The sequence below is a fragment of the Ailuropoda melanoleuca genome, chromosome 5 (assembly GCF_002007445.2).
Source record: "Ailuropoda melanoleuca isolate Jingjing chromosome 5, ASM200744v2, whole genome shotgun sequence".
NCBI classification, from domain to species: Eukaryota; Metazoa; Chordata; class Mammalia; order Carnivora; family Ursidae; genus Ailuropoda; species Ailuropoda melanoleuca.
Window position 1 is genome coordinate 30,341,462 of NC_048222.1, and position 20,650 is coordinate 30,362,111.

At 59.8% G+C, this 20,650-nt stretch overlaps 1 protein-coding gene across 8 annotated transcripts in view; it reads right to left on the reverse strand.

Moving 5' to 3' along the window:
* Positions 1–245: 245 nt before the first annotated feature.
* The window catches only part of LOC100466223 (TUB like protein 1), a 33,790-nt gene continuing 13,385 nt past the window's right edge, over positions 246–20,650 (reverse strand). For 4 of the 8 annotated variants that reach the window (XM_034660595.1, XM_034660601.1, XM_034660600.1 and 1 more), the window contains 13 exons: positions 11,667–11,918; positions 9,828–9,892; positions 6,384–6,446; positions 6,136–6,198; positions 5,340–5,351; positions 4,605–4,742; positions 4,455–4,504; positions 3,582–3,643; positions 2,877–3,010; positions 2,525–2,698; positions 2,232–2,372; positions 2,003–2,155; positions 246–1,837 (listed from right to left, as the gene is read on the reverse strand). In XM_034660595.1, the coding sequence (XP_034516486.1) occupies positions 1,724–1,837; positions 2,003–2,155; positions 2,232–2,372; positions 2,525–2,698; positions 2,877–3,010; positions 3,582–3,643; positions 4,455–4,504; positions 4,605–4,742; positions 5,340–5,351; positions 6,136–6,198; positions 6,384–6,446; positions 9,828–9,892; positions 11,667–11,918 (1,421 nt within the window). In that variant the 3' untranslated portion in view covers positions 246–1,723. The remainder of the gene's footprint in view (positions 1,838–2,002; positions 2,156–2,231; positions 2,373–2,524; positions 2,699–2,876; positions 3,011–3,581; positions 3,644–4,454; positions 4,505–4,604; positions 4,743–5,339; positions 5,352–6,135; positions 6,199–6,383; positions 6,447–9,827; positions 9,893–11,666; positions 11,919–20,650) is intronic. The other 4 variants (XM_034660596.1, XM_034660598.1, XM_034660597.1 and 1 more) reach the window with 4 other exon arrangements.

The following is a 20,650-nucleotide window of genomic DNA, read 5'->3' on the forward strand; positions in this document are numbered from 1 at the left end:
CTGAACCTAGGCCAGCACTGGGCACTCAACTTCAATTTCAGCACTCAACTCATGGCAGGAAGGGGTCAGAGAAAAGCTTTTATGGGATCTCTGAATCATAGCTATTTTGAGTGTGGGTATGGTGTGGGCCCCCCCAGCAGGGTTGGGGTAGGGTGGGGTGACACATCAGGACCTAACCTAGCAGGAGCACCCCCACGAAGCTAATCCAACCCAGAGGGGTCTGTCACACACTGGTCACACAATTAACCCACAAACAAATAACTTTAATTTTTTTTTCTTTTTTTTCTTTTTTTGGAGCAGGAGCCGGGCCTTGAGGACCCCTGCCCCAGCCCCATGCCACATTTACGATACAACCCATCACAGCTGGATTTAAAAAATACACAAAAAAATATAATATACATTATAAAACCTAGGTTGGGTTTGGAAGTGGCCTGAGCGATATGCGAACTGTGAGGACCTTCAGGAAGCTCAGGGGCGGGCGGTGTAAGGAAGGGAAGGGGCACAGTACTTCATATGAAACTCGTAAATGCCCAGAGGTGGCTGGCAGACAGGCCGAGCTGGCTGAGGGGCCTCGGTGTAGGGAGTGGCAGCAGGGGAAGGGTTAACCTTCAGTCCCAGAACTGGGTCTGGGGAGCTGCTGCTCCAGGCCTGGGAGACTGGAGGTGGAGAGAAACATAAGGGAGTGGCGCCCACCGAGGGCTCACCAAACCCAAGGCTTGGGCATTTGAAAATACCAAATCCTTCTGCCACCCCTTGTCCCCGGGGACACTGGTCTGCCCAGAGGCTGGGACTCCATCTTCCTACTTGACCGTCGAGCTATTCTGGAGCCTGCCGCTAGGGGCCTACGCCCACCAGGAAGGTGCTGAGGGGCTCAGGCCCCAGAAGGAGGTCGGCACAGGGGCTCCAGAGGCCTTGGCTGCACTGTGCGCTGACAGAGAGCGCCTAACAGGTGCCAAGTACCCGCCGCTCCTCTTTCCCTGCCTGGTCAGAAGCAGCTGCTGCCCTGGGAGGAGGCCCCCAACCTGGCTGGCCCCAGACCCCAGTACAGACCCTCTTTCCCACCCCCTGCGGCTGCCCCCCCGCCCCCACTCCAGGGAGGTAGTGTACCTGGGCTCCGGGGACAGGCAGCCCGGGTGAGAATTCCAACTCTGCCCCCTCGCATGGGTCCCTCAACTTCTCAGAGTCTCAGCCCATCATATGAGACACCAAGACCCACGATGGCCTGGCACGGTCTGTGAATAGGGCGAGGCACCCAGAGGGCCTAGCACCAGGCCCGCCACACAGCAGGTGCAAGAAAGTGTGGGCCCCTCTCTCTTCTTCTCACCCTAACCCCAACTCAACACTCTCCTTCCTGGGGCCTCTGCACTCTAACCCCCTCGATGTCCATTCTACCCTCCCCTGCCGGCCACACATGCCTGAGCCCAAAGGGATCGGATCCCGCTCACTGGAGGCTGGGCAGAGCTGGGTGATGGTTCAGCGTCCCGGGCAGGCTGCCCCACCACGAAGCCGCCCTCTCTTTTCCCACAAGTAAAGCGCAGAACAGTGGCAGGGAGTGTGTGTGCTGGGGGTAGGTAGGGAGGCCTCCTGGGTCCTGGGCCTGAGGCCTAGTAGGCGGATGAGTCCTCAACCCCAGACCTCCGGCGGGGGGGAGGGTGGGGGGGGTCAGGCAGGTGTGTGGAAAAGATGCTCATCCTGGATCCTGGTGCTGGGGGCCGAGGCTAGCCTAGTCTTTGACGAGCTTGTAGACGTGGTGCTGGGCCCCGTGCTCGCTGGTGGAGACTTCAAAGACGAAAGCAATGACAAGCAGGGTCTCCTGGGAGTCCCGGCTCGTGACCACCTGGGGGCCAGGCAGGAGGATGCAAGGGGTCAGGCGGCACAGGGCCACGGGGTGCAGGGGCTGAGAAGACCCTTCTCCTTCCTGGACAGCAGTCTCCTCGCCTGAGCGATGGGGCTGGCCACCCCCACCTGGAGGCCCCCGCGCCCCGCACGCCCCCGGCCGCACCTGCAGGATGGTGAAGTTCTCCAGCACGCTGTTCATCATGTACTTCTCGGGCAGGTGCTTCAGCTTGTGGATGAAGTTGATCATGTACTCGCACATGGGGGAGCGGTGGATGCGGTACACGAAGCGCCCGTTCTCCAGCCTTGCGTACTCCGTCTACGCACGCGCGGGGAGGGCGTCAGCCGACGTGCCTGCTCCCCGCCCCTCCGCGCCGCCCTGCGCCCCCACTCACCTCTACCTTCTCCACCACCTGCTTGCCGAAGGAGCACACCTTGGTGGAGACGCTGATGGTCATGCTGTCGGCGGAGCTGTACTGAGAGCTGACCCCATAGAAGGCTCCTGGGCCCTCCTGGATCGTGCTGTTGAGGTCGGCCTGGAGGCGGGTGGGCCAGGCCGCATCAGTGTTTCGCCCCAGGACCATCCCCAGCACCCTGCCCACGGGCCACAGGCTGCGGGGTTAGTGGGGTGGGCCCCGGTGCCCTGTGCGTGGGGGAGGGGCTGTCGGGAGCAGACAGGGCAGCTCACCCAGAACTTGACGAGGAAGAAGGCGTTCGGGGGCCCCTTCTCGTAGAGCTCCTTCAGTCCGCCCTTCTTCTCAGGGAACTTGTCGTAGATCTGACGCACGTCGACCGCCTCCAGCGGCGGGTCGGAGAAGGCGGGGTTCGTCTGGCCGATGTGCACAAACAGGTGTTTGCTGTACTGTGGGGAGGGCCCGGTGCGGGGTCAGGAGGGCGCCCAGGAACGCGGGCCCGAGGGCCGCACCGGGACACGACTGCCCTGTGGCTCCCCAAGCCCACGCCCCTGAGCCGTGGCCCTGGACCACCCCGCCGGGTCTCCCAGGCTCGCCAAACCCTCACCCCCACCCCCAGCACAGTACCGTGTCAGGGTCTCGCTGCACCTCCATGAAGGCCGAATACTCGAGGAGCCGCAGCCGGGAGGAGGCGATGGTGCGGTCCTGCCACACGGGCACAGAGGCAGCAGCTGGGGGGAGCGGGGTCAGGGGCTCGTAACCTGGGAGGGCGAGATGGACCCTCATCTGCATGGGCGTGTGCACACGCTTACACCCGGAGCTGCCCCTGCTGCACAGAGCCACTGTGCAAACTAGAACATGGCACCCTCTCCGAGTAGGAACACGGGCTGGATTTTGACCCCTCCGCCACATCTCCTTGTACAGTGTACAACCTGCACGACTGTGCACGGTGGCCCCAGTGGTATACATCGGTGGTGGTGGTGGGGCTTATATGTCACTATTCATGTGTGTTCAAGCAGAAAATGCAGACAAGTGAAAAGGGAAAAATAAAAATTATCCAGAATCTCAACACCTAGACAGAGTGATAATCTGTTAAGATTTTGGTGTATTTCTGAAGAAGAATGTTATATATATCAATGTGGTATCTTCTTTGGTGTGTCCAACAATGTGAAAGGTAAGGGGCCTGTTCCCAGCCTGTCCCAATCCCCTACGGAGGCCACCCCCTTCTCCCTCCCAGCGCAAACACATGCCCAGCCTCGGTCCCCCCCCCGCCCCCCCTTCTGAGCAGCCGCGCAGGTGCGCAGGGGCGGCAGGCTCGTGCGGGGAACTTACTGCTGAGCGCTGGCGGCAGGGGTGGCTGGATGGGGTAGGCTGGCTGTGCAAAGGGCTTGATGCTGCAGACAGGAGCACAGCCTGGTGAGAGGGTCCCAGCCCCAGCCCCACCTTCTACCTGGTCCCGTCTCTAGGAGAGTCATCTGGTCTCAAGAGGGAGCCACCCGCCTTTCTGCAAAGGCCCCGAAGTGCACGCTGACACGCTAACCTCCCAGCTTTTCGTTTTCTCCTCATTTGAGCCTTTATGAAATCCTGCTGCATCACCCAAGGGAGGTGCACGCGTAGTGCGGCCTGGCAACCCCTCCCCGAGAGCGGCTGGTTAAACCGAGTGTGTGTCGGAGGATGAAAGTCCTCTCGGAGGGCGCCTGGGTGGCACAGCGGTTAAGCGTCTGCCTTCGGCTCAGGGCATGATCCCAGCGTTCTGGGATCGAGCCCCACATCAGGCTCTTCCGCTATGAGCCTGCTTCTTCCTCTCCCACTCCCCCTGCTTGTGTTCCCTCTCTCGCTGGCTGTCTCTATCTCTGTCGAATAAATAAATAAAATCTTTAAAAAAAAAAAAAAAAAAAAAAGAAAGTCCTCTCGGAACCGAGGGAGCCGAGCAGCAGCCCTGACTGCCCCACGCGCTGACTCCGAGACCCGCCGGGAAGGCGACCGAGGGAGAAGAACTGAAGGCCGGGGGACAAGTGGATGAGGGGGCTGGTGAACGAACACACGCATGAGTGAGCAGACACACGCCCGCTCTCTCCCCGGGGCCCTCCATCTTCTATTTCTGAAGGAAAACCTGGCTCAGCCGTTGCCCGAACCCAGCTCAAAGGGGAAGTCCCAGCGTGGCCGCCAGGGACAAGGGTGTAAGGAACGAGTCACAATACTCACTCCTGAGAGGGTCCAGGCTGCTGTCCCAGGAGAGGGGGGCTGCTCCAGAACTGCAGAGACAGGACAAGGCCCAGGGGCCCCTCAGCATCCACGACCCCCCCACCCCGAAGGCATTCCCTCACCTCGGCCCCACCTCCCGGGCCCCCCTACCCGCGAGGAAGTGGAGAAGACGGCTTGGGGCAGAGGGGAGGGCGGGCTGAACTTGTTCTGGAGGACGCTGGCGGAGACGATCTGGGCGGACGACATGGAGGCCATGCTCTGGAGGGCTTTGTCCTTGGAGACCTGGTCCTGGGGAGGGGAGAGGCCACGTGAGGACGGCCAGGTCAGACTCGGGGGCTGGGGCTCGCCTCGCCTCCGGGCCCCTCCCAGGCCCTCAGGGCTCTGCTGTGTGGGCTCCGGAGAGTCTCAGCCCCTGCCTGGGCCTGTCTCCTAAGAGCTCCTCACCCCTCTGAGCACCATCCACGGTGAGAAATTATTTTATTTTATTCCATAACCCAGTATATACCCAAACACTTCCCCTTATGTTGTGCGTCACGCACTCTCCTATTTCCTGTTCTGTTTCATCAGTGGTTCTCAAAGTATGGTCCGTGGACCAATGGCACCAGCATCACTGGAAGCTTGTTAGAAATGCAAATTCTCGGGCCCCAGCCCAGACCCACTAATTTAGAAACTCTGGGGGTGAAGCCCAGAAATCTGTCTTCACCAGCCCTTCCAGCGGTTCTGATATATGCTGAAGTTTGAGAACCACTATATCTCATTTTTAAACCACGTTGGTTGCCAACCTATTAAGCTGATTTCACAATTCATAATTTGGAAATCCTGTGTTAGGTGCTCCCCGCCCCCTGCCCCCACCATTGCCTCCCAGGGGAGGGGCAGGCTACTTACCAGGTTCATGGCCTGTGAATGAGAGGGAAGGTAGATTAAATGAGGCACGTGTGAGGGCGACGTAGGGTGGGGACACGTCTTCTCACCCCCTTCCACTCAACGGCCACCTGGCTCTCAGGTCTGAGGAACCCAGCGGAGCTCAGAGGCAGCTGTAGACCCCCCCCACCCCACTGCTACCCAGGGGGAGGGCTTGCTAGCTGGGGGTGCCCTGCAAAGGGCAGAATGAGGGAGGGCAGGCTGGAGACCTAGACGTGGACCACGCTGGTGCCCCTGGGGGTGTGTCCACGTCTTCTGGGGCTGTGACATAGGCACAGGGGCCCGGAGCGGGAGACCCAGTCTGGGAAGACACAGCCTACAGGAGCCCTGAGCCCCATGCTCTGAGATCCAAGGCTGCAGAGCAGCCAGGATTGAGTGTCCAGGGCAAGGAACAGCCAGGCCCACAATGGCTCTGCCAGCCAGCGAGCCCGTGTCTCCTCCTGCCCACCTGAAGGCCCCGTGCAATTAACAAGCAGCAATTAGGAGGAAGGAGAAAAAGGAAAAGGAAGAAGAAGAGAGGTGGGCCTTAGTGGCCCCCAGCTGGTCTTCCTCTCCCTCACTGTAGGGCTGGCTGTCCCCCCGGGCTTCTGCTTAGTGTCCAGGGGCTATGGCCCTCTGTAACCCGAAGTGGACTTTGGGCTTCATGCTGCTGTTTGTGTTTGAGACACCCTCCACCCCGCCATAGCCCTTCAGCCGCCTCTCTGCCGTGCGCTGGGCTCAGAAAACAGCAGGGCCAGGCTAAGTGGCAGGGGACCCCTACCTTCAGCTTGGACTGAATCTCTCGAGATTTCCGCCTGGCTAGAACCTGCAAGTGGCTAGAGACCTGTAGAAAGAGAGAGAAAGAGAGAAAAAGAGCAGAAAGGGCAGAAGAGGCAAGAACAGAGCTTCAGCCAGAAAAGAGGCACAGTGGGGCCAGAGAGCCGGCCGTGGCAGAGGCCTGAGCCGTGCGGAGACAGCAGTGGAGACGCCGAGGAGGGACTGGAGGCCCTAGTCAGGCGCCCAACGTACCTTGATGCCAACCTGGTACTCCCGCACCTTCTTCCGAGCTAGAACCTGTATGTGGCTGGACACCTAGGGGCCGCCCCGCGCCCCGCCAGAGAGGAAAACACAGACAGTGAGGAGGCACGGCATGGGGTGGCCTTGGGCAAGGAGCATCCCAGCCCTCATCTCTGGGACCAAACGGAAGCAAGGGGAAACTATGGGGCCCTTGTGAGCAGACACCCCTGAGCCCTGCCAATTCTCTGCTCTCTTCTTGGCCCTATTTTGATCAAGAGCCTACAGTAGCCTCCAGGACCACCATCTACAGTTGTAGAGGTTGTTCACTGCACAAGAGGATCTAACCCAGTAAGGGCTAAAATCCAGCCCAAGCTCTGCTGCTCAAGTTATGTGCCCTGGTGCTGGGCTGCATCTATCCCAGAGGAAGGGTATCTTTTTATTTTTCCAAAATGGGTGACTCTTTCTCACTGATAACCTCAAAGGAGACACATTTTTCTGGTCTCTTTCTTTTCTTTCTCTCTCTCTCTCTCTCTTTCTTTTCTCTTTTCTTTTCTTTCTTTCTTTCTTTCCTCCCTCCCTCCCTCCCTTTCTCCCTCCCTCCCTTTCTTTTAAAAAGATTTCTTTATTTATTGAACTAATCGCTACACCCGATGTGGGGCTTGAACTCACCACCCTGAGATTAAGAGTTGCACGCTCTGGCTCCTTCAACTGAGCCAGCCAGGCACCCTGAGACACTTTTCTCTGATTGGCATCACCGATGGCCATAATGCTCGTGGTGGCCATCAGAGCATACATTGGGGCCATGTCCTCTACGAAAGCTCTCTCCTGGTACCACTGCTCTTAATAGCATTTCTTTTCCAGCACATTGTCGAGGCTCTGACCCTTAAGCCTCAGAGAACCGACATGTCCCTATTTTCCCCATGAAACAGAAGGGGACACACAGATCCCTGAGACTCCTTCATGCACTCATGATCCCCAACGGCTGTGGGCTTTCTCTGCAAGTTGTTTTTATCCCCAGAGACACAGCTTTTCTTTCTAACCATAGACTGAAAGTTACTATGCATGGGATGCCCCGCAGCCCCTGCTAGCTGGTGAGGACCCAGGTGGTTGTTCCTCACACCCCCTCCCCAGGCACCGGCGTCAGATGTCTGTCCGGCAAGATTACCCATCACTTCCTATCATGACAAGAAGTGACATTTACTGAGTAGCTATGACTGTTCTCAGCATTTTACATGTACTTCCTCTGACCCTTACTAACATTATCCCCCAAGTTACAGAGGGTGAAACCAACACACAGAGAAGTTAAGCAGTTTATCCAAGGTCACGCAGCTGGGGGCTGGGGCTGGGATCTAAACCTCCATGGCCTGACTCCTGAGCCCACTGGCTCCACCACCAGGCCACACTCCCAGGATTCTTTTGACCCTTAGCACAGAGGACCATGGCCAAATGGTCAAGTCTGTGACAGCTGAAAGTCACATGGGACTTAATCCTAATGTAATATTTAGCTGTTTTTCCCGTATGGGCGCATCGCACTCGCTATTAATTGCTGTACGTATCTGTAAAAACCCTAACGCTGCATTTTTTAACCTAAAGTAAAATAAAAACACTTGCCTGTCATTTGGTTGCTCTTTGCAACACATGAAGACATGCTTTGTCCTCACAAACATATAGGGTGGGTCTGTCTGACCTACCTACCTACCTCCCTACCTGACCTAGCTACCTAACCTTTCTTAAGACCTTATTTTTTTAAGTAATCTCTACCCCCAAGGTGGGGCTCAAACTCACGACCCCGAGATCAAGAGTTGCATGCTGTATGGGCCCAGCCCGCCGGGCGCTCTGGCTCTGTGTTTATCAAGACGTAATAACAATCACGAGGGCAGCGGCACGTTTGTCTACGGCGCTTACTCTGTTCTAAGTGCCTTCGCATATCAGCTAATTGAATGGCTGAGGAACAGAAGCTGAGGGGCAAAGCACCCCTTCCCCGCAGGCAGGGGTGAGGGTATTTGAACCTGGAGATTTGATTAGTCCATCCTCCTCCTACAGTCCCAGGCTCCAGGGAACAGGCCCCTGTCTGTCGGGTTCCCCTGCTGAATGCCTAGTGCCTAGAACATAGTCGTAGCTCAGTAATTCGCTCAATGCGTAAGGGCTGGGCCAGGGAACTGGCGCCGGGAGAGCGGTTAATAAATGCCTGAGCAATAGGGGAGGGGGTAGACTAGGAACCTTCCTTGGAGACGGCAGGATGGGACAGGTTGGCTTTGTCACCTGCACACACAGGAGCTCTGGGGAGGTGGGTGCAAGGTCCAAACCCCACCAGACAGGGAGGCGAGGAGAGCCAAGGATCAGGGGCGGCTTCCAGTCCTCCAGTCTCTGTGCCCAGCCTGCCTCTCTCCCAGGCACTCCGCACTTCAGCCACCCACCCAACCCCCTTTCTGGGTTCCTGTGGGCGCAGGGCTGCCCTCCCGGGACCGGAAGCTGCTGAGTCATCTCTCCACACCACCACCGCCACCATCACCTTTGCCACCACGCAGGCCACCGCCGCTGCGGACCTCCGTCCCTGCCTCTGCCCGGCCCTCCCGCGTCCACTGCCCCAGCTGCTCCAGGGCCAACATTCCTCGACAGCTGCCACCCGCCACTCCCTGTTCTAGTCCCTTCCATGGCACCCAGCTGCCCCGAGGGGAAACCTGTCCCTCAGGCCTCCGGCCAACCTCTCTCACTGTCCTCAGCTCTTCCCACCCCTCTCTCCGCCCACCCACCACACTGCTGACGGATGGCGCTTTCCTGGCCAGTGGGTTCAATCCTGGATCCACCACCTACCAGCTGAGTGACCTTGAGGAAGTTACTTAACTTCCCCCCTGCCTCCCTCTCTTCCTCGGGAAGATGGAGATAATTACTAGACCTGCCTCCTGAGCTTGCTGTGAGGAATACACAGATTCATATAACGTCAGCCCCATGTGGGTGCCCAGGGGTTCTATGTCTGACTGCCCTCTCCCCTCTCTCTGCCAGCCTAAACCCTGAATTCCTTCCTAAAGTTGCATCTTGGGTGTTTCCTCCTCCAGAAAGCCTTGGCAGCCCCTCCCCCTTTCCCCTACCAGGTCCAGGTTCGACCCTTGTCCGACAGCACACACTCCCCCTCGGCTCGGCCACGCTGCCCTGCTCTGCACTCCCGTGTCACTGCAGCCGACTGCCTCGCTGGCTGGTCGGGGCGCCACTCCGGGCAGCGACCACGCCAGGCTGCAGCTGCCCCACGGGGCTCATCTCTGGTCACTAGAACCCAAGGCCTCGGGCGGGGTGGTGGCTGGTCAGAGAGGGCAGTGCCCCTTTCTCTACGACCGTGGGAAGAGCGGCCCGGGGAGCGTAAAGTAGCTCAGGAGTGGAAGGGGGACAGGGAGGGGCCGAAGGCGGCAGCTGACAGAGTGCGCATGGGCAGAGGGCACGGAACACGCATCCTCTCCCTACCTGTTTTCTCGTCCGAGTTTTCCCGGTCCTCAATTTAATGTAACGTGCAATCAACTCATTTCGACCTGGATTGGGGTGAGAGAAGAATGAAGAGTTGGCCAAGGGCGGCAGTGGGTGGCTGCAGACCCCCCCACCCAGCTGCGAAACACAGCCCCTCCCCCGACGCTGCTCTTCTGTCCCCTCCGCACCCCCTTCACTCCAACCCCCCCCCAAGAGGAACACACAGGGTAGGTTAGGGGTGGCAGGGAGCCCCAGGACCTGGGGGGGGCTGCTGGTTGAGGGAGGTGTGAGTAGGGGGCAGCAGGGTGGGAGGGGGGAAGGTGAGACAAGGTCAGGGGGCCCGACAGGTTTCCCTGCAGACAGACAGGGACCGGTGTGGCCACAGGGGAGCAAGACCGCTGGGCCGCACACTCCTAGCCCCACTCCTAGCCTCAGCAGCACCTCCTTCCTCCCCATGCATGATGCCCGTTCTGAATCTTTAAGTGTAAGCATTCATGTGTGAGGGAGGCCTGCCACAGGATGTCCCCGCACATGTCCCCACGGGTGTCTGAAAGATGGGTTCCTGTCCTAGCTGTCCTTGCGATGAGGGGAGACCCTGGACAAGTCCCCCCCCTTATCTGGCAGGAAGGATCCAGTGGTCTCCAGCACACCTCCCACATGGACAGCCTGTGTCGGGATGTTCCTGAGCCTGTCACTGTGTCCTTGAGCCTGTCACCCCCATGTTCTGGGTTACCAGTGTCTCTCCTGCCCTGTGAGATACTGAGAGATACTGAACCAATAGCTTTTCTCCCCTCAGTGTAGGCCCCCAGCCCCCCAACCCCACAACCTCCCCAGAAGGGCCACATTCTCCAGATTCCTCCTCCATGACAGAACCAGCCCCACTGCTCCTCCCTTCCTGCCTGCCCCTCTCCACCCCACTCCCTCCGCCCTGTCTAAACATACCCTGTGGGGCTGCCCCGGCCATCTGGGAGGTAGTCTTGGGGGAAGCACCCTGGGACATCTGCCTGCCAGTGAGGGGGCTCCGGGGCGAGGGGTGGGCGTGGCACAGTGGCTGGGGACAGGGGACATGGCAGCCCTTACCACCGGGCCCAGCTGTCTCCTTCCTGCACCCCGCCATGGTACTGGCTGCTGGATGGGACAGGCTGGGAGGGTTGGGGAGCTGGCAAGGAGCCAGGCCCAGAAGGGTTGAGTTATCCCAAAAATGCAGCTCTGGGAGAGCCCTCTCAAGGCTGGACAAGAGGGGAACACTCCCTTCTGGAGCCAGGAGATGGGCAAGGTGGCAGACAGTAGGCCAGCAGAGCGGGAGAGACTTGGGGGGTGGTCTGAAGAATGAAGGAGTCCCCTTGTCTCTCCTGCCCTCTTCCTAACACAGGCCCTTGTTACAGCGTGGCCTCCCCTCACCCCGCAGCCCCCCACACCATACCCATGCACTGGAAGGAAATGACCAGTAGGACACCCTGGGTCTCACCCTCGGGCTTCCCCACACGTGGGGAGGGACCCTCTCCCAGGCCTCGCCTGGGGCACCCGGCCCTGACCCAGTTTCCTGTGTCCACTGAGTCACCCTGAAACCTGCAGCCAGCAGGGGGAGGAGAGGAGGAGCAGACGGGGGTGTCAAGGTGTGGGCCCCGATCTGGTGGAGGGGGCAAGCCCGGCTTGTTCATGAGAAGGATCCAGACACACAGGCTCACACGCCCAGACTCGCCCACGGCGGGCGGCGGGCGGCCTCGCAGGACTTCGCCAAACCGGTTGGGTGAGGGGGCAGAGAGCAGGGGAGGGGCCGGGAGGGCCAGGCCGCCGCCTCCAGCCCCGTCCAGTGTCCCCGCGGCTCCGCACACGCACCGTACATCTTGCCCTCGTCCGACAGGATGATCTTGCGGCGGCCGCACGGCGGGTAGATGGCCAGGGCCTCCTGGAAGCTCTGCTCAATGTCGGGGCTCCACACGCCCTCCGCGTCGTTGTCCAGCCCCTTGTCCAGGCCCTCGGGCCCATCCTCCCGGGCCTCCCCGGGGCTGCTGCTGGCATTCCAGCTGTTGGACGCTATTGTGCTGGTTGCTCTGGGCTCTGGGCCTGAGCCCGCTGGGCAGCCGGAGCCTGCGGGGTAGACGCAGCTGGGTTAGGGCCAGGGCTCTCCCGGATCGGAGCCAGCTCCCACCCCGGGGGCAGGTGCTCCAGGGCGGGGTGGAGGAAACTGGGCTTAGGCTTACTCAGTGCTGTGCAACCTCAAGGGAGCTCCCTCACCTCTCTGAGCTTCGATCCCATAAGATGAGGAAAAGGACTCCTTGAGGTTGTGAGGCTTAAAATTAAATGAGATCATGACAAAGGACCAGCCGCAATGCCTGGCTCCTAACACTCAAGACCTGGACCGGTGGCGACCGGTCACGACAGTAGCACCTCAGATCTACAAGGCACTTTGAGGGCGAAAAGCACGTTCATATTCATTTCATCCTCAGAACGAAGGCAGGGAGGACGAGGAGTGATACCCACTATTCACTCCCAAAGCCATGCTGCGGCCCCAGGTGTCCCTGCGGCCCCAGGTGTCCCCAGGCATGGTGAGGAGCAGAGTGGAGAAACAGAGCAACAGGGCTGCTGGGTGTTTCTGGAGCTCTGGGGGTGGGGGGGGCTGCTTTGCTCTGACTTTGCCAGCTCCTCCTGCCAGCAGCCCCAACTGTGGACCTCCCCGCCTTTCTCTCCCCCTGACCCACTGTGGGAGGGGGAGGGCCCTGGACCCAGGAAGGGTGTGGTCTGGACTTCCCTACAAGATAACTCACAGCAGCCGGCCACGGAACCTAAACACAGGGCAGGGACCGCCCCGGGAATCGCAAGGAGGGAGCGATGCTGGCTGGCAAGGGAGCAGCCAAGAAGGTGCCTGGCCCACAGCCTTGCTCAACCCCACCAGCTCCTCCATCCCACTTCCTGTTCCTGCACCTCCCGGCCCCACAGCAGCCCATAAACCACCCACACACCCGCCCCTGCCCTGGCCCACATCGCAGATGGGCCAGGGCTCTGTAAACTCTGAGTTGCCGGCGCACGCCAGGCTAGACTATTAACTTAGACCACACCCGGCAGTCCCCCCAACACACACAGCTCTGAGGCTCACCCCCAACCCCTTCAGCCTCAGACTCTGCATACCCACTGTCCGGGGGGCCTCGGAGCCCAAGACAGCTAGATCCAGGGACTGTGCTCTGCTCTGCAGGGAGAGCTGGGGTGGGGTAGGGGGTGGGTAGGGTAGAGGGGTGGGAGACCCCTCTGAAGCTGGGGAAGGGAATTCTTATCCCTCAGACAAGAAATCCAGGCCCTGCCAAATGGGGAGGGGTCTCTGTGTGGGGCCACCTGTTTGTTTAGGGAGGCTTAAAGAGGGTCGCTAGTGGCAGGGGATGGGGAGGGCCTAAGGGGCCTGAACGTCCGATGGAAACAGAGTTAAGACTATTACTCCAGTGAGAGCACCTGCCATATGGCAGGCCCTGTTCCGGGATTTTATACATATTGACTCATTTAACCCTCACAATAACCTATGCGGTAGAGACTATTATCAGTCTCACTTTACAGATGAGGAAACCAGAGAACAGAGAGGTTAGGCAACTTGGCAGACACACAGCTCAGAAGGCCTACAGCCTGGTTCTGAGCCGGGGCAATCCGGCTTCAATCTCCTAACCAAGGGGATGAAGCCGAGAAGCCGCACCACCTGGAGCGAGAAAGGAGGCCCAGCTGTCCCGGCAACCACCCTGGGCCCACCCAGCGGGGTCCAGACCGGGGCCTCCCCTCAAGCCCAAGTGGCTAGAACAGCTTCAAGGACCCCCACTCGGCTGTAGTCCTTTCTGTGAGGCCTGCAAGACCACAAGGAACAGCTCCCCCACACCAGAGGGCAGCCAGGGAGAGGGGAAGCCGTGCTCCTGACCAGTGAGAGGGGCCACGCTCCTCTACTCCCAGCCCACTCTCCCCCCAGGAAGCTATAGCCCCGTCCCCTCCTCAACTCCTGAGGCCAAGTTCTTGGAATAAAAATGCGAGGGGGCAGAGACTCTGGGGGCCCAGTGGCGCCCATATTGAGCTAGTTGAGATGCAGGGCCTCCCCCAAGATCTGACACTGCCACAGGCTGTCAGAGGGGAGGCAGAAGAGGGGCTACCGTGCTCTAAGACCCCTCCCAACAGAGTCCTCAACCCATTTCCCCCCAAATCCTTTCCTGAGGCCTCCCTCAGAGCAGCAGGGGCCCAGCGCATGGGGGGCCCTGGCAGCCCCAGACTTTTCAAAGCAACTTTCCTGCCTCCCCCAAGTCCCTGCCCGCCTCCCCTCTTCCAGGCGGTGGCCCCCCCTTCTCGGGGTGATGTCAGCCCCGCCCCGCCCCCCGCAGGAGCACTGTGGCCAAATATGGCGAACACAGCAGTGCTTGGGAGCTGGGACAGACTGGGGGGGCGGGGCGGCGGCCCCTGGCTGGGACCGCTGGCAGCTGGTGAGGGGGAGGGGAGCCCAGGGGGCGGCTGCAAGGACGAGTCAAGGAGACAAGTGGGACCACCGTCCCTTCCGCTGGCTCACAGGCACATGCAAGACTCACTTTCTAGGAACACGCCTGTGGGTAGAGGCACCAACACAGGAGCCCACAGGTGACCCCTCACCCCCCACAGCCATGCACAGGAGCCATGTGGGCAGGTATGCCCTGTGGGTGTCCAGATTGACACCCAGATGAGAATTTTTGTACCCCGGGGCCCAGGCACCCCCGTGGGCAATGATGAGGGGGCAGCTGTGCCAGGCAGGGGACTGAACTGGGGTCCCTACCCTACTGCCGTGCTCAGGAGTCGGGGCTGGCTGCTCTGGTCTTCCCAGAGTTAGTGTTGTGAGGGGAGGATCGAGACTGCTGTATGCCCACCCTCTCCTCTTTAGACCCTCACACCCCGCGGGACCGAGCCTGGGGGCTGCGGGCTCTTCAGACAGCTGCAGGCTGGTCTGGGCGAATGTGGGGCTCAGGCGCGCTGCAGGGGAGAGGGCGGCCCCAGCCCGGGGCAGGGCATCATCCCCGCCCTACAGAGCAGGGCTGGCAGGGCTGGCAGTCCCCCAGCTGCCTATTGGTGCTCACCCAGCACGAATGTGCTGGGCTGTGCCAGCGAGAGGGGTCTGGAGGGGTAGCAGACCTGGAGGAGGACCCAAGTGAGGGCCGAGGGGGTGGAACCTGGAAAGGGTCTGAGGGTGGGGTAGAGAGAGGGAGACAGACCCTGACAGGCAGATAAGAAAACAGACAAGGGAGACAGGAGAGTCCCAGAGAATAAGAGACAAAACCCCCACAAAACCTTGGAGTGAGAGCCAGAGAAGGAGAGGTCTAGAGAGAGGCAGGCAGACAGAACAGGGAGGGTGCTGGAGAGAGAGAGCTGGATCCAGAGAGGGTGGGGGCAGGAATCACGACCCACAGACCCAGACAGAGACCAAGATCCAGAGAGATGGAGGCACACTGCTGAGGGGGCTAAAAGGGGGAGGAAGGGGGAAGATCAATAAACTCAGATATAGTCAGGCGGTGAGGGAGGGGAGAGAGAGAGAGCACCAGCGAGAGTTTATACATATGAGCAGACAACAGCCCAGAGTTCGGGACAGACCTAGAAGGAAGGAGTGTCAGGGAAGCCACTGCTGGGGGCCGGGGTCAGCTACAACAGGGCCATGTCTGGGACACCCCATTTCTGTCCCATCTGCTCCGCCTCTTCGAGACCACCTCCTATTTCCCTCTGCAGACGCCACAGGCTGCCGACCTCTGGCCTCCTTATGGCCCACTCTGCCTCTTCCCTCCGGCTGACCAGCCATTCCCGCTTCCCCTCTTTGAGGGCCCTCAGCCTTCTGAGGTCAGAAGGTGCCTCTGGGTGGTGGCAGGGATGGGAGCTAGGAGGCTGGGTGAGCAGGCTTTGGGGCCCCGGGGGAGATAAGGGGCCCCTTGCTGCCCACTCCCCACCCTGGGGCCAGACTGCTGGAATAACTGGCTGGACAGCTCCGGTGACAGGAGGCCAGCACTGGGCAGCTGCACAGGCCCTAGCCGCCCCCCCACCCCAGCCTCCAGACCACTGGCCCTACACCTCCCTTTCAAGGGAGGCGAGGAGAGAGGCCCGAAGCTTGGCTCCCCCAGACCTCTGCCCTAGATGGGGATGCAAACAAGGCCAGTCAAGGCAGGTGGGTGTCGTCCCCACGTCCTTCTGCCACCCTCCCTTCCGCACCAGCCCCACTGGGAGGACACACTGAGCCCAGTGGCCCTCCTGGGTCTAGTGGCCCCAGCTGTCCACTCCTGCAGGGACCACAGCCCCCCAAGTGCTCTCATTAGGAGTGAGAACACCACTCAAAAGGCAGGAAGATTAGTGAAATCAGCAGTTGCATCCCGAATCTCCCGCCCCCAAACCTGGGCTGGGCTGACCCGCCAGGGGGTTGAGGATGGGGAGGGCAGTTGATGAGGGCTAAGGGAACCTCCCCCACCCCCTCTGCCTTTCCCTTCTTCCTTCTCACCCGCCCCCACAGCGGGGCCAGCTGTTCTCCAGCTGCCAGAGGCTCCCACCCTAGAAGTAGCCATGCTCTGGGTGGGACTGGAGAGGGGGCAGGAGGGGGATGGTGTCTGCCTCCAGCACAAGGACCCCTGAGGGACCCTGCCAAGTGGCCACACCCTGCCAGGCTGGGGAGGGAGTACCCTCCCCCCTGGAGCAGGGTAGAGATTTTTACAGGAGGAAGCAATTTGCAGAGCCCACTAGGAGGGAGGTGGGGAGGCCTCCTCCCCGCTCTCCCGCTTATTAATGTGCTTCCAATTTGGGAATCAAGACTCTGCACCCACCCACCCCCACTACGCAAGGCACAGGCTTCCTGGGGACCAGAGGGGGCAGGCCGCCCCCCAGGCTTTCTTGTCCAAAGCTCATCCTCACTGTCACCGCGCCCCCCGGAACCAGCATAGGGCAGTGGGAGGTAAAGCCCCAGAGCCCTGGAACCTCTGCAGAGAGAAGGAAGAAAGCACCTCCGCGGAAGAAGAGAGACTTCCCTTCACCCCTACTCTAGGACTCCGTCCTGTCTCACCTTTTTTTTTTTAAACTCAGTAGTTTCTATGCCCAATGTGGAACTCGAACCCATGACCCCGAGATCAAGAGTCGTACACTCCACCGACTGAGCCAGCCAGGTGCTCCCTGTCTCCTCTTGTCCCACTCCAGGCCGGGTGTCCAGCTTGGGGGTGGGGGGCGGCAGCCAGTGGGTAACTTGTTTAAGTGGGTTTCACAGTTGTCCACGGTCACGCCCGAGGGTCTGGCCTCAGCCTGCCCGCGCCCTGGCCCCTGGTGCTCTGCCGTCGCCTGCTGAGCTGCCACGAGTCATTCAGCCGATCCCCCCACCACGAGAGTCACAGTGTCCTCTACACACACCCAGACTCCCTCGCGGCCCTCCTCTCTCACGCACACACTCGCCTGCCTGGCCACGTCCCGCACATGCACGGTGACCGGCGTCCCTATCCTGTTCCTTCTTAAACTTTTTACTGTGGTAACACACACGTAACATCAAATTTACCATTTTAACCATTTTTAAGTGCGCCATTCAGTGGCGTTAAGTAATTTCCTTCTTTGTTTTTAACGGTTATCTTTTTCACGGTCCTCCGCATGGACGCCCCAGGCGTCAGGGTCACGGGCCCCCAGATTCGTCACACACGGTCTCCCGAGCATGCCTGGCCCAGGCCTGATGGCTGTCACCCACCCTGTCCTCTGGTCTCAGCAACCGCGGAGTGGGACTCACAGAGGCGTCGCGGTCACACCCCACAAGGCCCCTGACGTGTGGGGCTGCGCGGGCGGGCTCACCCCACGCACCTCCTTCCCGCACAGCCGCTCGGCAGCGTGTCACAGCGCTCTCTCCGCACACGCGCCGCGTTCTGTCCTCGTTTCACACAGCGTCGTGTGCGGCTGCACGCGCAGCCCGTCAGGGTTCCTGCAAACTGAGGCCACCGTGTGTGCTGTTCACACACACACACACACACACACACACACACGGTATCACACGTGGTCACACCACAGCACTGCCCGGCGCACAGAATGGCACCCGTTGAGCTTGGACACACACAGCGTCAAACCCTCGCAGTGTCCCTCACACCCGCGGGGCATCAGGACCCCCTCAGGACCAGACCCAGGCTCGCGCTGCTGGTCTTTCAGAAACCGTGTCCCCTGCGATGGCCACTCACACCCAGAGACGACGCGTACAGCTTCTGTCTCACACACACACACAGAGGACGTCATTCGTGGTGGCTCTGACGTATATAGACTATCTGTCACACACACCGCTGTTTCAAAGCCACGGGCAGTGTCACACAGTTTCTCTCCTGTGCAAGTCCAGCCTCACATGCAGTCACACGAACTGGTTTTAGCCGGTTCTCTCACACGCGCACAACCCCCCACACGCAGTGTCACCCACGCAGAATGTCCCATTCAGTTTGTCTCTCACACACGTCCAGCGTCACACACGGTTGCACTCTCATTTCCCTCTATCACTTCCTGTCCTTTCGGGCCTGGCAGGGAGCACAGGAAACAATCAGCACTCTAGGAAACCTCAAGGGCTGAGGCTTTGGGGACCTGCGGAGGGACAGGGATTCTCTGGCCTCCAGCCTCTGGTGGGCCCCTTCGAGGACAGGCAAAGCCAGTTTCCCTCTCAGGTCCTCCACGGAGGGGCAGCACCTCTCCTGCAGACAAGCCCAGGCTGGCACAACACCAGGACAGAGGTGAGGGCAGGGCAAGGCCTGGAGGACAGGGCTGAGAGTGATCTGCTGACCTCCCGCCATGGCCCCAGGGCTGCCCCAGACGTCCACGGGGACCTGGACCCCACGGCTTCTGCAGCCCCCACAAGGGAAGAGACAGGGACCTCCTAGCTACCGCCACAGAGAGCTGCAGCATTGAGAGCCCTCAGGGCTCCCCGGCCACCTGGGGTCTCAGACCCCAGATCCCTTCCCCACTCTCCTCACCGTGGGTGGACCCCTCCGCTCCTCATCCCTTCCTAAGCGAGGAGGTAGGCTGGACTGATAGCTTCGGTTCCCTTCCAGCTTCCACACTGAGCCCTTCGGGGGGCTGGGAGTCAGGCCGAGGAGCAGGCCATCCACGTGACCTCTGAACACAATTCACACCCCCCCAAGTCTTGCCAGACCCCAGGGCCACTTCAGAGGGCAAGTTCCCCCAGCTGGCTTCCCTGTCCCTTGACGCCTGCTGCCCGCAACCTTTTCAGCCACACTCGCCTGGCTTACATACTCCTCAGTCACCCCCTGGCTTGTCCTCACTTTCTTCTTTAGATCACTGATCACCCACTCACCTCTCCAGACCTCACCAGGTTCACCGTCCATAATGGAAGGAGAAAGGCCCCCTGACTAGAAGACTGAGACTCTGGAAGGAGCTCAGAGATAAGGGACCTAAGAAGTCATTTATCCCGAGCAGGGAAACTAAGGCCCAAGATGACACAGGTGGTTAAAGGCCCAGCTGGGACCAGATCTCTAATTTCTTGACCTCCTCTTTGAGATGTCCCCTTCTGGTTCTAATATTTCCTCAACTGGCAGAATGCAAAGGGTTGGCAAACCTGAGAGCGAGGGTGGGAACACAGAGACAGACAGACAGACACACACACACACACACACATCTGTCCTGCCAATCACTGACCATCCTACTGAGCCAGTCCCCAGCCCCAATGCACTAATTAGCATTAATTATTGTTCCCTCCCTAGGGGGTGGGGAAGGGCTCATGAAGTTGAGAATCCCACTGGCTCTTAGCCTCTCCCTGAGGAGGGGGTATCCGAGACCCCTGAAATCACCCTCACCAGACAGCCTGTTCCTAGAAGATACATCTGTCCATCCCCTGCCCAGAGGGTGAGCAGGGATCCAGAAGACCACAGAACCATGTTCTGGAATGACACCCTCCTGAGGGAGGGTCTTGGAAAAGGGGCTACAAGAATCTGGAAGGGAGAGAACATAATTCCCCCAAATGTCCAACTTTGGGGGACTTTGGATTTCCTCTTTGCCCTAGGCTGCCCCTGACATTCTAGTCAAGGAGGTGTCCCGGCCCCCTGCGCTGGAGTGAAACATGTATACAGAACCAGGCCACAGGAGACAGAGCCGCCATGGGCTCCAGCCCCTAGAGCTGTGTCCAGTCCCTACCCCCATCCCCTGCTTTCCTGGACTACAAGTCCAGGCCTGACCTGGTTCTGCCTCTACCTGGGGAGAGAGAAAGCACAGAGGGAGGTGCCCCCTGAGAAGCCCTCCCCCAAGGCCTCATTCTCTCTTGTCCAGAAAGAATCTCTGAGCCCTGGATCAGGGCCACTCTCCCAAAAAGGTGACAGAGTGGGGTCTCAGTGCCTGGCTAGCTGAAAACCAGAAGCAGACAGGCACTCCTGGCCTTCCCTCCCCAGGCAGGAGTAAAGGACATGACAGACAATAGTGGTGGTGGTAGTTGTGGGGACAAGCCTCCTTCAAACCCTCTTAAATCTAAACAAGGGCTCTACGGAAGTGTAGCGAAAATAAGGCCCCAAAGCCAGCCCCCTTTGGAGCCAGGCTCCTAGAGCCTTGGTCTGGAACTCCGAACCTCCACCCCAATAGGGGCGGCAGAGCTGGACGGAGCTTAAGACCCTGGCTCTCAGGGGGCACACGCCCAGGGCGCGCAGCTCTGCTCCCAGACACTCCACAATCCAGCGCAGCCACAGGCACCGCGCGCAGGAGCCGGCCTGGGCGCCGGGAGGCCGGGCCCGAGGCCTGCGTGGAGCTGGGGCCGGGCCGGCTCCGAGAGAGCGCGAGCCGGGAAAAAAAAAAAAAAAAAAAAAAAAAAAAAAAAAAAAAAAAAAAAAAAAAAAAAAAAAAAAAAAAAAAAAAAA